This window comes from Tympanuchus pallidicinctus, unplaced genomic scaffold (assembly GCF_026119805.1).
Source record: "Tympanuchus pallidicinctus isolate F22 unplaced genomic scaffold, pur_lepc_1.0 scaffold4, whole genome shotgun sequence".
NCBI lineage: Eukaryota > Metazoa > Chordata > Aves > Galliformes > Phasianidae > Tympanuchus > Tympanuchus pallidicinctus.
In genome coordinates, this window is record NW_026294758.1 from 46300392 (window position 1) to 46314343 (window position 13952).

The following is a 13952-nucleotide window of genomic DNA, read 5'->3' on the forward strand; positions in this document are numbered from 1 at the left end:
AACTGAAAATCAAAATTTGGGATATGAAAGAAAAACCTAAGGAGAAATGCACCTGGGAATAAAAACTATTTCCCTTGCACCTTTGTTCAGAAAACTGCTTAAAAAAAAAAAATGCCAACCCTGACATTCATATGCACTTTTAGGTATTACTTGTAATATTTCTCCCCAGCTATTCTTTTTGAAAAACAAGTATGTCACCAAGGCTAAGCCTAAATGTCCACAAAATCCATATTAACATAATACCACTTTGTTGAACTGGAAAAGGCATGCAAAAGATCCAAATAAGTTTATTAAACCGTACTAACTGAATAATTATAGCTGCAGATGTAAGAGAACATCAGTATCAACACCAAAACAAACAAACACACACAACTCGAAGTAAATAAATATCTTCAGCACACCAACAATGCAGCTACAGTTACTGAGCATATTCTTAGGATTCACCAGGTAAGGTCCTAGAGCTGGGTTGGGGTTGACTCAAAAGAAATATTTAAGTACCCCAACATGAAGTACCTCCTCCAATGACTGGCTCAACAAAAAGACATCTTCAGAGACAACATCCTGCAGCAGCATCAGAAGGTAGGTGCTGTTGCCAAAAATACATTACACTCTGATGCTATTTAAGATGCTTATTTCTTTCTCCAGAGCCTTTCTCTTGGCGACTACCAGTTACACACGCTGTCAAAACAACAGGTTGCTTACTGCTTTATTCTTCCCCTGATGCATGATTCAAAATCCCACCTGTGGAAGAGATCTGCAGGAAGGGATGTAGCTTTATAAACATCATTTGATTGCAGAGAATGGCAATCAATTCTTAAAGAAGTGTTTGTCAATGTAATGAGAAGAAAATTGGACACAGTTACTGTTTTGTTTAGCAACACAACTTTTTTTGTTGCTCTATTTAAATGGTAACACCAAAGTAGAAAAATTTTCAGCAACTTTAGGGATGGTAATAACAGTTACTGAGACTTTCCCAAGAAGTTCTGAAAGCATCTACCAGTAGGAGTCAAGAGCCCTCAAAACTTCATGGAATCTTTCATTGAAACTTTTCATTCTTGCTTCATTAAAATAAACACATTATGTAAACAAATCCAAAGAATGAGGCATCTATCTTACTTAAAATCAATAAAAAATGTAATACGTCTACATAAAATGTAGAACTTGCACTTAATTAAAATTTTTGAATAATGCCAAATTCAGACCCTGAAAGCATACTGAAATTTAACTACCCTATGTGACGTAAAATTTGGCTTGATTTTTTTGCTTAAGCATACACATAAGCATTCCCCCATAAATATGTGTATTTCTCCTCAAAACACTGAGAACTTCTGATTTGTTACCAGAGGTTATTCTTCTCACAGTCATGTTTGTACAAGCAGGAAGGCTCATAATCCTCTATCTTTGCAAACATTAGTGTATTATTAGACAGCAAAATCAATTGCTTAATAAACAACATACCACTTCATCTTCAAATCCTCCAGCTAATACAAGTGAATAGGCTCCATCATTACTGCGTCCATGAATTCCACCCACATGTGGTCTGTGAACACCTGCTTCGCTCACCTGGTAACAGAAAAAAGCAGTTTCTAACATTTTTATCCAACTAATCAGTCATCTACAGTCATTTTAACAACGATCTTTCAGCTTAAAAAATTGTATAGGTGTAAACAGTTAATGTAAAACTACCATTAAAGGTGATAATTTCATTTGTTTTTAGTGAAGAAAAGCCAAAAGTAAGGTCACCTAAAAAACGGAAGGACAACGTGCAGCAGTAGTGACACTGGAAGCTGAAAATATATACTTTCTTCTCTGGGAAAATCTTCCATTATTCTTTCCGTAAGCAGTATTTAAGATTGGACTTACTATTACAGTCCATTTGCAGAGTCATTTAGAAAAATTCAGTGAAAATGGAGATCTGCCAGTTTGGTAACATTATGTATCTGTTTATTATGGAAAGTCACAGTGACCTATGTAAAGATCACTGCGTCAGGTACCACTAAGTAATATGCTATCCAGTAATTTGTGACCAACTCCGAGGAGTACTATCACACAGCCTAATGAAAGAGAAGAAGTCACTGCAATAAAGTATAGCTCATATCCAACCAGGATTAATCTCAGGTTATGAATATGCAACTAACCTGCAACCAGACCACCTGAGAGCTGCTGCTGTAACATAAACCTTCAACATCAGTAAAGCCTGCTGGGATACACTTCCCACAGAAATTCATGTATTAACCTTTTCTTTGCTACTTTCAAATTACATTTTAAAAACTCTTTGTGAATTAAGAAGGGGACAGCATGTTAAATTACATGTTTTCTTAGTATATTATGCAAATTTACAATTAATAGAAGTAAGACACAGCAGAAAAGCAATTACGATCCTCCTTCATATCTGCCCATACTCCTTCAAATCTAGGTTTCATCTGTTTCTGATTCCATCCCTCTCAATCCTGTAACTTTTTATCCATTCAATATACTTAAGCAACTTCTTTAAGAGTTTACATTCTTTTGGTGCAGTCTTGCACATTTATCATACTACAATAGATCAGATAAAATGTCCAGATGGCAAAAAATACTGTTTCTAACAACAGATAAGAGAAGGCAGCTGTGCACAGTATGAAAAATATGCACGGATACAATGATACTTCCTTGTACAATTTCTCAGCATCTAACTGTCTGCGGCTCTGGCTTCCTAAACTACTTAAAAATTCTCGAATCATAGTACATAAGAGAGAAGAGTACTGCTTGTTTTATGAACTTCAACTAGCTTGCTTCATTTGAGTCAGGCACCTGATGTTTTTTGCTCTGATGACCCCTCTTCTGTATTACAGAAGTATGTATGTATATTGTTCCATAATTATGTCTTTCATACTGTACAAACTTCATTTCACAAACTTCATTCTCCACTGCATCATTTTAGCTAACTTCACACATGAAAAGTCTTTCAGCTGATTTTAAATCATTCAATTCCATAATAGTTCTGACTGCTGCTGATGATAGTATCTGCTGTTTTCCTAGTCCTTCCTTTCATCATATTTTAACTCTTGATTTACTTTTTTTTTTTATTAAATCATCACTACTGAGCATTAAGATGGCATATTTTCAAAACTAGCTATAAGAAGATTTTTCTCCTAAATAATAATGATGACAGTAGCTGGAAGCCCAATACAATTCATATGAAGTTAAAACTGTTCCCCATCCCATGCTTACTATGCACGACAACTTAGAACTCTCAACTAACTTTATCAGTTATTTGATAATTTTTCCAGAATATTTATGTGCTTGCTGATTAAAAAGGCCTCACTATCGCGATCCTCCTCCCTGCTGTATCAAACATCCTTTCATTCGTTCCTCCCTCCCTTCTTTCATTTCCGGGATTTATTAAATTAAATCTGGGTTTCTGGTAGATGATTCACCCCAAAGATAAGTTCTGGTAAGTAATTTATGCCAAAGATGCTCTTCAGATGCTCTCTCCAGAGGCAATACTTTTTTTTTCCCCTCTAGGGAAAAGAGAGTTTGTGTCATGAAAAACTAAGCAAATAAAAAAAATAAAGAAACTACAGACTCTAAATCCTCATGGATCTGCTGAGACAAACCTATTTCTCATAAAAAATACTGGTCATGAGAAATATACAAGTGCAATTTAAATGCCCATGCAGAAAACATTTCAATCCTTTATTTTTTAGACTAAGTAGAATGGTTTGGTTTGTACAAAAGTTAAATGATTATGTAAAAGTGATAATTGCTTTTTGCTCTCTGTTACAACCACATAGATATACAAAATCATCTTACTTTGCTCAAGTTTCTGGCAAAAGCAGTTATCTAATTCTGTTCCTTTTTCCAACTAGCAAGAGAATCTGAAAATGATCAACTTTTGTGTCATCAGTGGAACTTCTAACAGAAATATGAACTCAAAGCTTTAATTACTGCTCAAGCAGTGAAAAAACTTGGTTTTGAGATTTTCAGTTTGCATAGTGGACTTCAGAAGCTTCTTGTTATCTGATTTTAGAAACCTTCCTTATTTATGAAACCATGCTTAATCTAGAAACTAGTAAAAATATAACTACTTTAATTCCTTTCACAAACAAAACAAAACAAAAAATATACAACAAACAAATAAAAACTTAAAACACAGAGAGGTCAACAAAATATCCCAAAGGATGAAAACGGCATAATGGCATTTACTTCTTAATCAATTACTTGTCTGTTAAAATCACTGGGATAATGAGCAGAATAATTTTACAGTACAAGACTAATTAATAACAATCTTTATATTAATGGTAGCATTCACATTAATGTGAGAAAGAATCAATTAGATTAGTTTTCAATTTCATCATTCTGGCTTCTATAAAGAAAAGAAACTAAAAACTGTTGCCATGAAAATACGCACTGCAAACCTTATCAGCCTTAAAACTTGCACGATCTCCCAAATCCTGAATTCTTCAGGCAGTATGAAGACACCTCAACTGGAGAAACACTCTGTTAAGTGTTTTCTTCTAACAATTTAATAATAAAACATTTCTCTTCTTATGATGAAATCTTAGGTGATGAAAGATTTAAAGCAAATCAGGAGAAGCTTGTCATGCTCCTCCTTAAATACAGAAAAAAACCCATCTCACTATTCTTCCAGATAATATGGAAAACACTCAGTTACCACCCACAACACATGCAAGAGACAAAGAATTAACTGATTTTGAAAATGAAGAACTATCTATTTCCTGACCAAATCAGCGAAAAATCAAAAATAAATTAAAAACTGGAGATAGCAGATAAGACCACAGTAAAGTCTGTAGTTACTGTAGGACATCTCAAAACCACAAAAACTAGCAATGGCAAAAAAAAAAAAAAAAAAAAGTTGATTCTTCCACCCCTTTTTCATATAAAGAACATACATATACATGTATGTATTTATATTTATTTGTATGTATACAAATGAAGTGACTATCACCATACTGAAAAACATTCAGTCTCTCTGTGTATTGCCACAGTAGTTCTATAACCAGCATGTGAAATGGACTGGGAAAATTAACTGCCCTTTCAGCCCAGGTGACATTATTTTTCAGTCAGACTTTTTTACCCATCTAGTTTACCATAAACCGTAATAAATACTTGCAACAGAAAACAAGTACATAAGAAGTAGCAAATTCTGATTGATCAGATCATTATCTAGCAGTATGGACTTATGTTGGTTTAAGATGTTCACCCACTTAAATGAATAGTTGAACATTAGTTACGTCTGAACAACAACAAAAAAACCACAAATCAGAGTCTATTTACATTTATATGATCTACTATTTTTGAAATCCACAGCCCAAATCTCCAAATGGGATGACAGTTCACTAATGTCCTACTTTGAGTTTTAACAGGTAAAATTTATCTATCCTAATTAAAACAGGATTCAGATATTTTAAAAGACTACTTGTTAGCTGTATTGTAAAATCAGTACACTTCTACTACACTACAACTGTCATCACTTCCATTATTGTAATATATTTGCTTTACTTTGTCCTGGTTATCAATTTAAACTTCTGTTAAGGTCAAACTCATATATTATTATTCTTAATTCAGCTACAGATAACACTGAAACAACATACCTGAACTCTGAACTTCCAAGTTGTCCCAACAGGAACACCAGGTATGGGCCCATAATGATTTGAAGGAACAATAGTGCATTCCTTAGTGCGACCAACACAGGCCATGCCCTAAAAATACATCCAACAGAATGAATCAGGACTATAGTATTGAAGCTCAGCTGCAAAATGAGAGGCAGATGTCAGGAAATCTAATCAATAAAGACATACATTAAAATGCATTAAGAATTGTTAAAAGGAATGTTTTAAGTAACGTGTTCTTACAGTTTTTGGGGGGGATTGGGAATTGTTGTTCTTTTCACTTTTACCTCTAGTCAACTCAATAATTCTTCCACCTCTTCAGCTGTCAATAGACAGTGGGCAGGATTCAACATTGTCTTATTGTCTGTGCAATCCAGTACTGAATTTTGTGTAGTGCATATACAATTACAGATGTAGCACATACATGAACAATTAGAGTAATAGCTATTTCTAAAATACACTCTACCTTGCCCCAGTCTCTCTGGCTTTCAGTACTGGCAGATGGCATCTTTGCTTTCTTTTTACTCTGTTTGAGCTTTTCTCCAGCCTTTACAACTTCATTAGAATCATTTTTGCAGGAAGGACAATACCTAAAAAAACGGTTTTAGTAAATTCTCAATTACTTCATAATAATGGCAATACATTTCCTGTAGCCAAAATAGTGTCAATCGGTTTATCTTGACTGAATATTTCAAGCTAGCAAATATATACCACTCTCCAGCAGCTAAAGCCTGCAGAAAAAAGAGAACCCAACATGAACAAACACTGTCAAATTTAAAATAGGGCATTTCAGTATTTCTGAAGGTAGAGTGTTAAAGGCAATAATTTCTCTATTCTTTCTCACATGATGTGTGAGATGTCCCATGTTTCCTGTATTCTCTCTTCATTCTGTCCCCTCTTGTTCAGGCCATGTAAAGAAGATAGGCACAATTAGACTGTGCTGCTGACCAGTGGTTATGGTTTGTCTGTATGTCCTACCCACTCTACCCTTATTTTCTGCTTCTACTGCCATACATTTCATTATAGACAGCTAAATGTGAAACAAAGCCAAGAAACTCTGAAATGTGCAGACAGACACACACACGGATACACAAATGCACACACGCTCAATCCTACCCCACAATGCCTAAGGCACTTGAAATATAGCACTGGAACTTATTCCAACTAACACAAAGCCAACCTGGTAGGAAAGAAGGAGATAGCAGTATGTAGTGACTTCAGCAGAGAGAGCAAAGCAGTGCTCTGCTTCTGTTACCGTTTCTAATAACCTTTTCATCCCATTCCAAGAATGCCAATGCAAAGGCGACTGTCCATGTTTCCAGCTGCTATAAGTTAAGTTTGGCACATATGCCTTAGAGAAGAAACCTGATTTTAAAAGCATCAATAACCTAGTTTAGATGACTACCACTATGACTGTCATTACAGCTACTGTTACTACTGCTACCATTGTTTTGAATTTATTAATGAACTTCTGCATTTGATTATGAGCAGGAGAATTAATGATCAACATCCACAGGAACAGCCTTCACCTATTAAAAGTGTTGAACCATTTAGATATTGAAACTACACTGATAAAAAGAAAGAAAAATAATACAAGATGCTGAATTTCTCTATCGCTAAAGCTCTGAATGATATTATAGTTGTTTGAAAAAAAGCATGCAGTGCCACCTTCAAAGAAGGGACATCTCCCCTGCGGAGACAGGCTGAGAGAGCTGGGGCTTGTTCTGCCTGGAAAAGAGAAAGCTCTGTGGAAACCTGATAACAGCAGTTCAGTATCTAAAGGGGAGCTGTAAGAAAGAAGGGAAAGACTCTTTAGCAGAGTCTGTTGTGACAGGACAAAGGGAAATTGTTTCAAACTAAAAGAGAGAAGATTTAAACTGGACATAAGCAGAATTTTTTTTACTAATTTACTAGATTAGGGTTGTGAAGCAAGGTACCCAAAGAAGTGGTGGATGCCCTGCTTATGGAGACACTCAAAGTTAGGCTATTTGGGTCTCAGAGCAACCTGATTTACCTGTAGGTGTCACTGTTCATTGCAGGGAGATAGACTAGATGACCTTCAGGAGTCTCTTCCAACTCAAACAACTCTGTGTCATTAATATAAGTTCACAAGGTTAACAATGACACTCTCTGCTTCATGACAGGGTAACCATACTACCTTCACACTTTTTAAATTGAGGTTTGTATGGAATATTAAATAGTGTGGTATCAGTGCTAAATTGATAGCCTCCTCTCTGAAGAAGAGCCCTATAATCTTCTTCAGAGAATGAAACAGGTAGTTTGCCTTTTAAAGTAAACTAAGCACTAAGTAAACTAAGTAGACTAAGCACGAACTTAAGAATCACAAGCCATCACCCTTTGCTAGTGTGACAGAATACTAGACAATCTTTAAAGTCCCTTCCAACCCAAGCCATTCTATGATTCCAAGAAGTTGTGAGGACACAGACATCCTCTTTGATAGGAGACACTGTTTTGCCAAGAGTAACTGCACAGCTTCTACTGAACCAATCATTAAGACTGCAGAGGCCTGGTATCACTAAGTATCTCAAAATTAACAATAAAAGAGACAACATCTTCATAACAGCACCACTCCCATCCAATGATTTAATTCACAGATGTGGTGATTTAGTTACTTAAATAAATCTTAAGGTTCATATTGTTACAAAACAAAAAAAACATAGAGTAACTCCTAAGAACATCTCCTAAGAAGCTCCTGAAAAGAATGGATGCCAGTGAATGTCAGAGCAGTAATAACTAATCATAACAATCATTTGGCACTCAGCTGGCCAAGAGAATCTTAGCACTTTAGAAAGAGACACCAGTGGCTGGTGATATTTCAGGACTAGTAAACCAATTAGTAAATGCACTGTTCATTTGAAGATGCAGGAGAAACTGGTGAGAATAAACTGCTCTCAGAGTAAAATGAATGATTTGGGGGTTTTGTGGGAGGGGGGGGTCATATATATTCGAAGCATATATATATATATATATATATATTTTAAATCAGAAACTTTATAATGACTAAATATTGCTATAGTATTGGATAAGAGCAGAAGAATGCATGGACCAAACATTATGAATGAAATCAAATAGGAACTTCTTGGCTAGTACACCCAAAAGTTGAGCACTATTAGATAATAATAGTGTTCAAGGACTGCAGTAAATAAATAACAAAAAGAAACACTTGTGTTGAGAACAGTCTCCAGTACATGATATCAATTCATTAATGCTGGCAATTAGTAGGAAGTAAGGATACGTCATGTACAGAAGAGCAATCTGCCCTGATCTTGGAAATACTTAGGATTAATATGCTGCATAATAAACACTGCTGCATAAGCATACTGTCATTGAGAAGAAGTGGAAAGAACACAGGCAGCACTGAAATAAATGCTGTTTTATGTTCCAACAACCCATACCTATTTCCAGCAGGCATTGAAAATATGTTTAGATAATGTTTCAAGCCAGCAATTCTTCCAAGAAACAGTGATTACAATTCTTCTCAATGAAGCAATTCCATAGGAAAAAGATATGATAATGTCTGTGAGGCCAAATGTACACACCGACACACACCTATCAGTTTTAGTGCTCTCAATTGCTTAATCACACATCAGCATCAACACTGAAGTAGCTCCTTAAAAATGCAGCACCATAGAAAACAGGCACAGCATTAGGCACCAGTACACAAACCTACTTTGAACGTGGTATCCACTACAGTATAATAAACTGAGATTTATTTCCAGAGAACCTTGAAACTTCCACACCACTTAATGGAATTTTTAGGTGAAGTGTACGGTTCCTCAAAGATTAATCACAAGGCCCGAAAACATTCCATAAAATGTTATCTGTTGACACCTTGGGCATTTAATGATGTCTACATAATGGAAAACTTTATTAGAATGAATTTCTATTTAATAGTCATTTATAAAGGATTAGCACCTCATTTAAACCACAGACAGGTTAAAAATATGAATAGTGTAAAATGCAGACAGCTAGTAAAGACAAAAAAATGGCACAGCCCAAGATAACTTAATGGGCTGCTTCTGGCTCTGGGCAGACTAACTTCAAAATACAAATATCTTGATTTAACAACGTGAGTTAGCTTAGTTTTCTTGCTGACTGAGCCAGGGAGAGTAGAAATGGAGAATGACAAACTGGTGGAATTCCTACAGTGGAAGAAAGGAATGGGGTAGAGGCAATCAGAAGACAGACAAACATCACAGCACAGGGATAGTAATACTATCAGAGGATGAAGGGAAAGAGGAAGTTGAGGAAACTGAGTTGTTCAAGAATTCTGAACAACATTAAAAGGGAACAACCACTGCAGATAAATACAGGTCAGGCAATATAATAATGATTGAAACGAATAAAATTAACGTATCAGTTTTTTAAACCCAGTAATGACAATTAAAGCTTACTACTAATCCTTTATGAATGATTTTTTAAAGAATATCTTGACAGAAAACATAACGTATTTATATTAAGTAAACAGATGAAAAACAGAATTATAAATATTTTTCAGTTCTGTCCCTCATGAGGTGCAAATAACAAAGCGGTACCTTGTGCATAATGGTAATATAGATAAGTAAATCATCCTTGTATATTTACCAGTCCTCATCTTCTGGTATCTTGCTTAAGGGAGGGTTCAGGCAGTATATGTGATAAGCCATATTACATTCATCACACAGGAGTTGCATGTGAGCATCCTGTTTTCCACCACACAAGTAACACGAACAAAACCGGCATTCCTTATCTGGATCAGCCCTACAGTGCTTGCACTCAGGGCCACTTTTTCCTGTCAAAAACAAAGAAAAAGTCAAATGCCATGTATCCTAGATAATAGTATTACTGTAGCAATAGGAAACAATTCTTTCTGCACTCCAAAACCACCCTCTTCAAAATGGATTCTTTCCACACTGATACTTATATTTGACTATCCAGGCTAAAGGGATGTGTTCTTCGCATAAACAAGCAGCATTGACAATGCCCAAAGAGCTTCTCTTTTTTTCTCTCCCCACTAGCCCATCGTGCCTCAGCACCCCCAAGATGGCATCTGCAGAGTCTCCCTTCAGATAAAACCTTGCACAATCTTTAGTTGGAGGATTCTTAAATATAGCCATGAAGAATCCGCAACTAGGTAATTGGTACCAACCAAATAAAGAAAAAAACTACAATCTAGAACAGCTGTTTCCCTAAGTTTAGAATTGCACAGAACTGACTAAGAATCGTCTAAATTCATAAGCACCCCAAAATCATCAGTTGTTCACAATAACAGTTTAGTTTACACACAAAGAAGCACTAACTTTCTGTTTCAGCTTGCTTGGAAATTTGGACTCAAGAGATCACATAAAAAATCCCAAACATCAGCACTGATTTTCCAAAAGATGGAAAAAATGCTTTTATAGAATAGAAAAGCATTTAGTAGCTTAAAACAGATGTGAAAGAGTACAGAGAGGAAACACTAAATACATACAGGAGAATTTACAAGATTAAAAAAAATAAATAAAAATTGAAACAAATGGAAAGTCCAGAGAAATGTGAGAATACTCCAGAAGAGAACATGATCACTGCTGAAGCAAATCTTCATTAAAAGAGAAATAAATAAATAAAACCATAGGATCATAGAATATCCTGAGTTGGAAGGGAACCACACGGATAATGAAGTCCTTACATGCTCATGTACATGTTTTTTGTGAAAATCATGTAGAAATGCCATGGAAGTGAATTTGAGCTTAAACTAGCCCAGTACAATGATTGAGTACATCCAAACTGGCCTGGAAATATTTGCTTATCTGAAAGAAGGAAGTGCTTTTGAATCAGGAGTTAAGAAAGACTAGAAACCTATTTGGGAGTTCAAAGTTTGCAGTAGGAATCTAGACAACTGAAATAATTCAGAGATCTTTTTCTGAAAGTTTACAATATACAAAATTATAAAGGGCTACTACCTAACTTTCTTCACCCATTTTGTGAAGTCTACAACTTGAACTTCTGGCCCTTAGGCCCTAATACAACATTCTGTAATTTTATCCTCTTAAACAGATCTGAAGCTTTAAAGTAGCTGTAGATTGTCAGAAATACAGTATAGTAGGAAGAACAGACTTTTCTTTCCAAAAAACAAAATGTGTTATTTTACATTTTAACTACTAATAATGGCCTTCTGTTTGCAAGAGTACTTTAACAGGTACTCTCTTACTGTAATCTAACTGGAAAAATCTCAGTGCAAACTCAGAAGAGGGAACAGGGAAGACTAAGCTAGCAAATATTCTTTTGTATACAATTCCGGAAAAAAATTAACCATGAATTACAGTAGATCAGAAACTGAAATAGCTGGAATACTAACACTTAAGATGAATTTTCTCAGGCAAACTATCTGAGAAACTTCTGAATTGTTCAATAACGTCTAGTCAAAACGGCAACTTGCCAAGAAGAGCAGCATGATCAGGACAGGCAAAATTATCCACATCATAATCTTTGCCAAAAATAGCCCAAGTCATTAGTCATACAAAAACTGCCGCTTTCACTCTCTGGAACAAGCCTCAGAGAATACGGCCATGATGTCACAAGCAAATACATTCGGAATAAATCTGACAAGGAGGTCTAAGAATATTACACAAATAGAGAGGGTACAAGTGAAAAATCATAAAAATTGTCTTTCTCATAGAAGATTTATCTATAATCCTTAGCAAAACAGGATTTCTTTCATTATAAAGGACTTGTGCCTTTCAGACACACTTTATAGGAAACTAGAATTTTCGAACTCTAGAGCTCTTTGACTCATGCAGGGCAACACTGCTCAAGCACAAGCTTTCATCTTCTCTTAGCTTTATTTCTTATTTTTCTTCACCATGAGCTATTGTTTAAGTTGATGCATATAGAAGCTGGAAAGCTTATTAATTCACTGTAGGTTAGCTTGCTTGTATAACATAAACCATCAATACTTCTTTTAAGAGCTGATTCCTGAATAGAAAGAAAAATGGTTAATTCGCCAGAAGAGTTCAGGATACTTTTACATTTTTTCTAAACATACAGAGAGCAAAAAGAATAACTGAAGGTTCACGGAAATACCATTAGCTTCTTGGGAAAAATCTGACCTCACAACATAATAGACATTACAGAAAATGTGGTCAACATGAATAAGATATCAGCATAAAAATTCTGTGGACAGAAGAAGCTCTAGACTGAAAGTCTAATCAGAAAGGGGGACTGGAATGCTAGACGTTGTTTTATATCAACAGTCCTTCTGGGTGATCTTGAGCAATGCTTTTCACAAGTGGAAGGAGTACAGCTACCCGCAATTTTGAGGACAAAAAACAGAAAAGTTGAAAAACTTAAAAGAATGTCTGAAAATGAAAAATTACCAGCTACAAATAGAACACCTAGTGAGATACCATGGAAACATGATGAGCAAATCTGTAAGGCTACCAGCACTAGCTCTCTGACTGAGCTCTCCTTACAGAAACACTGCCTCATCTGATAAATAGCAGACAAAAAAAACCTTTTTTATCTGTATCTTTGTATCGTGGGTTGCCTAGGCTTATGAAATTTACTCGGTCAAAGACTAGCAACAATCTTAAAATAGATTAATAAATAATCAAGTAGAGGTTGATGTATTTATTCAGTTCAGTGATACCTGAAGTTTTTTGACATTCGTCAGTACACCTATGAAATTCATTTTCATTACCTGACTTTAATTTCTTACATTTCTGCCTTTATTTCATCAATGAAATACACTGAATATCCTTGGTCATATCGAGACAGGCCTGTTTGTCCCCAGCACATAGTACCCTTGGGTTGCACGTATTACTTTGCAGTCTCTTGTTTTACAGGAAGAGTTATCCCATGTTTATTTCACTCATTAATCCTAATGGAAATAATGTATCTTGATGTCCAGCTTTTAATTTCATTTCACATAGAAATACTTGATATTTAATAACAAGAACGTAACTACTTAATTTTCTAACAGCTTTTAGCTATGGTGTTCTTCCTGTACTGCAGAATTTAGGCTCTCATTCAATTATTACAAAATAACTGCCTTCTGTTTAAATGCAAAAGCTAAATTTACATTGATACACCATACACATTTTTCCTAATTGACACACACAAAGTCTAAGTAACATATAACCACAGACAAACAATTTTCCTGCACTGTTTATCCAGCTGACTAGTTATTCTAACTTATGGAAAGACACAAACAGGGGTTTAATATAAGCAAAAATACAGTCAGTGCATTTTCTGATTGTATTCACAACAATCTAATGGAGCATTTAAGGCCAGTTAATTTCACCTGCTGTTGTAACACGATTATACCACTTTTCATAGCATACATATAAAGTAGTTGTGCAT

The 13952-nt window shown here is 35.3% G+C and overlaps 1 protein-coding gene across 2 annotated transcripts in view; it reads right to left on the reverse strand.

Annotated features, from left to right (window-relative positions):
* Positions 1–13952, reverse strand: part of UHRF2 (ubiquitin like with PHD and ring finger domains 2) — a 75867-nt gene that overhangs the window by 11972 nt on the left and 49943 nt on the right. For both annotated transcript variants that reach the window (XM_052700478.1, XM_052700477.1), the window contains exons 6-9: positions 10218–10404; positions 6079–6202; positions 5595–5702; positions 1459–1563 (exon numbers count right to left, since the gene is read on the reverse strand). In XM_052700478.1, coding sequence (XP_052556438.1) covers positions 1459–1563; positions 5595–5702; positions 6079–6202; positions 10218–10404 — 524 coding nt within the window. The remainder of the gene's footprint in view (positions 1–1458; positions 1564–5594; positions 5703–6078; positions 6203–10217; positions 10405–13952) is intronic.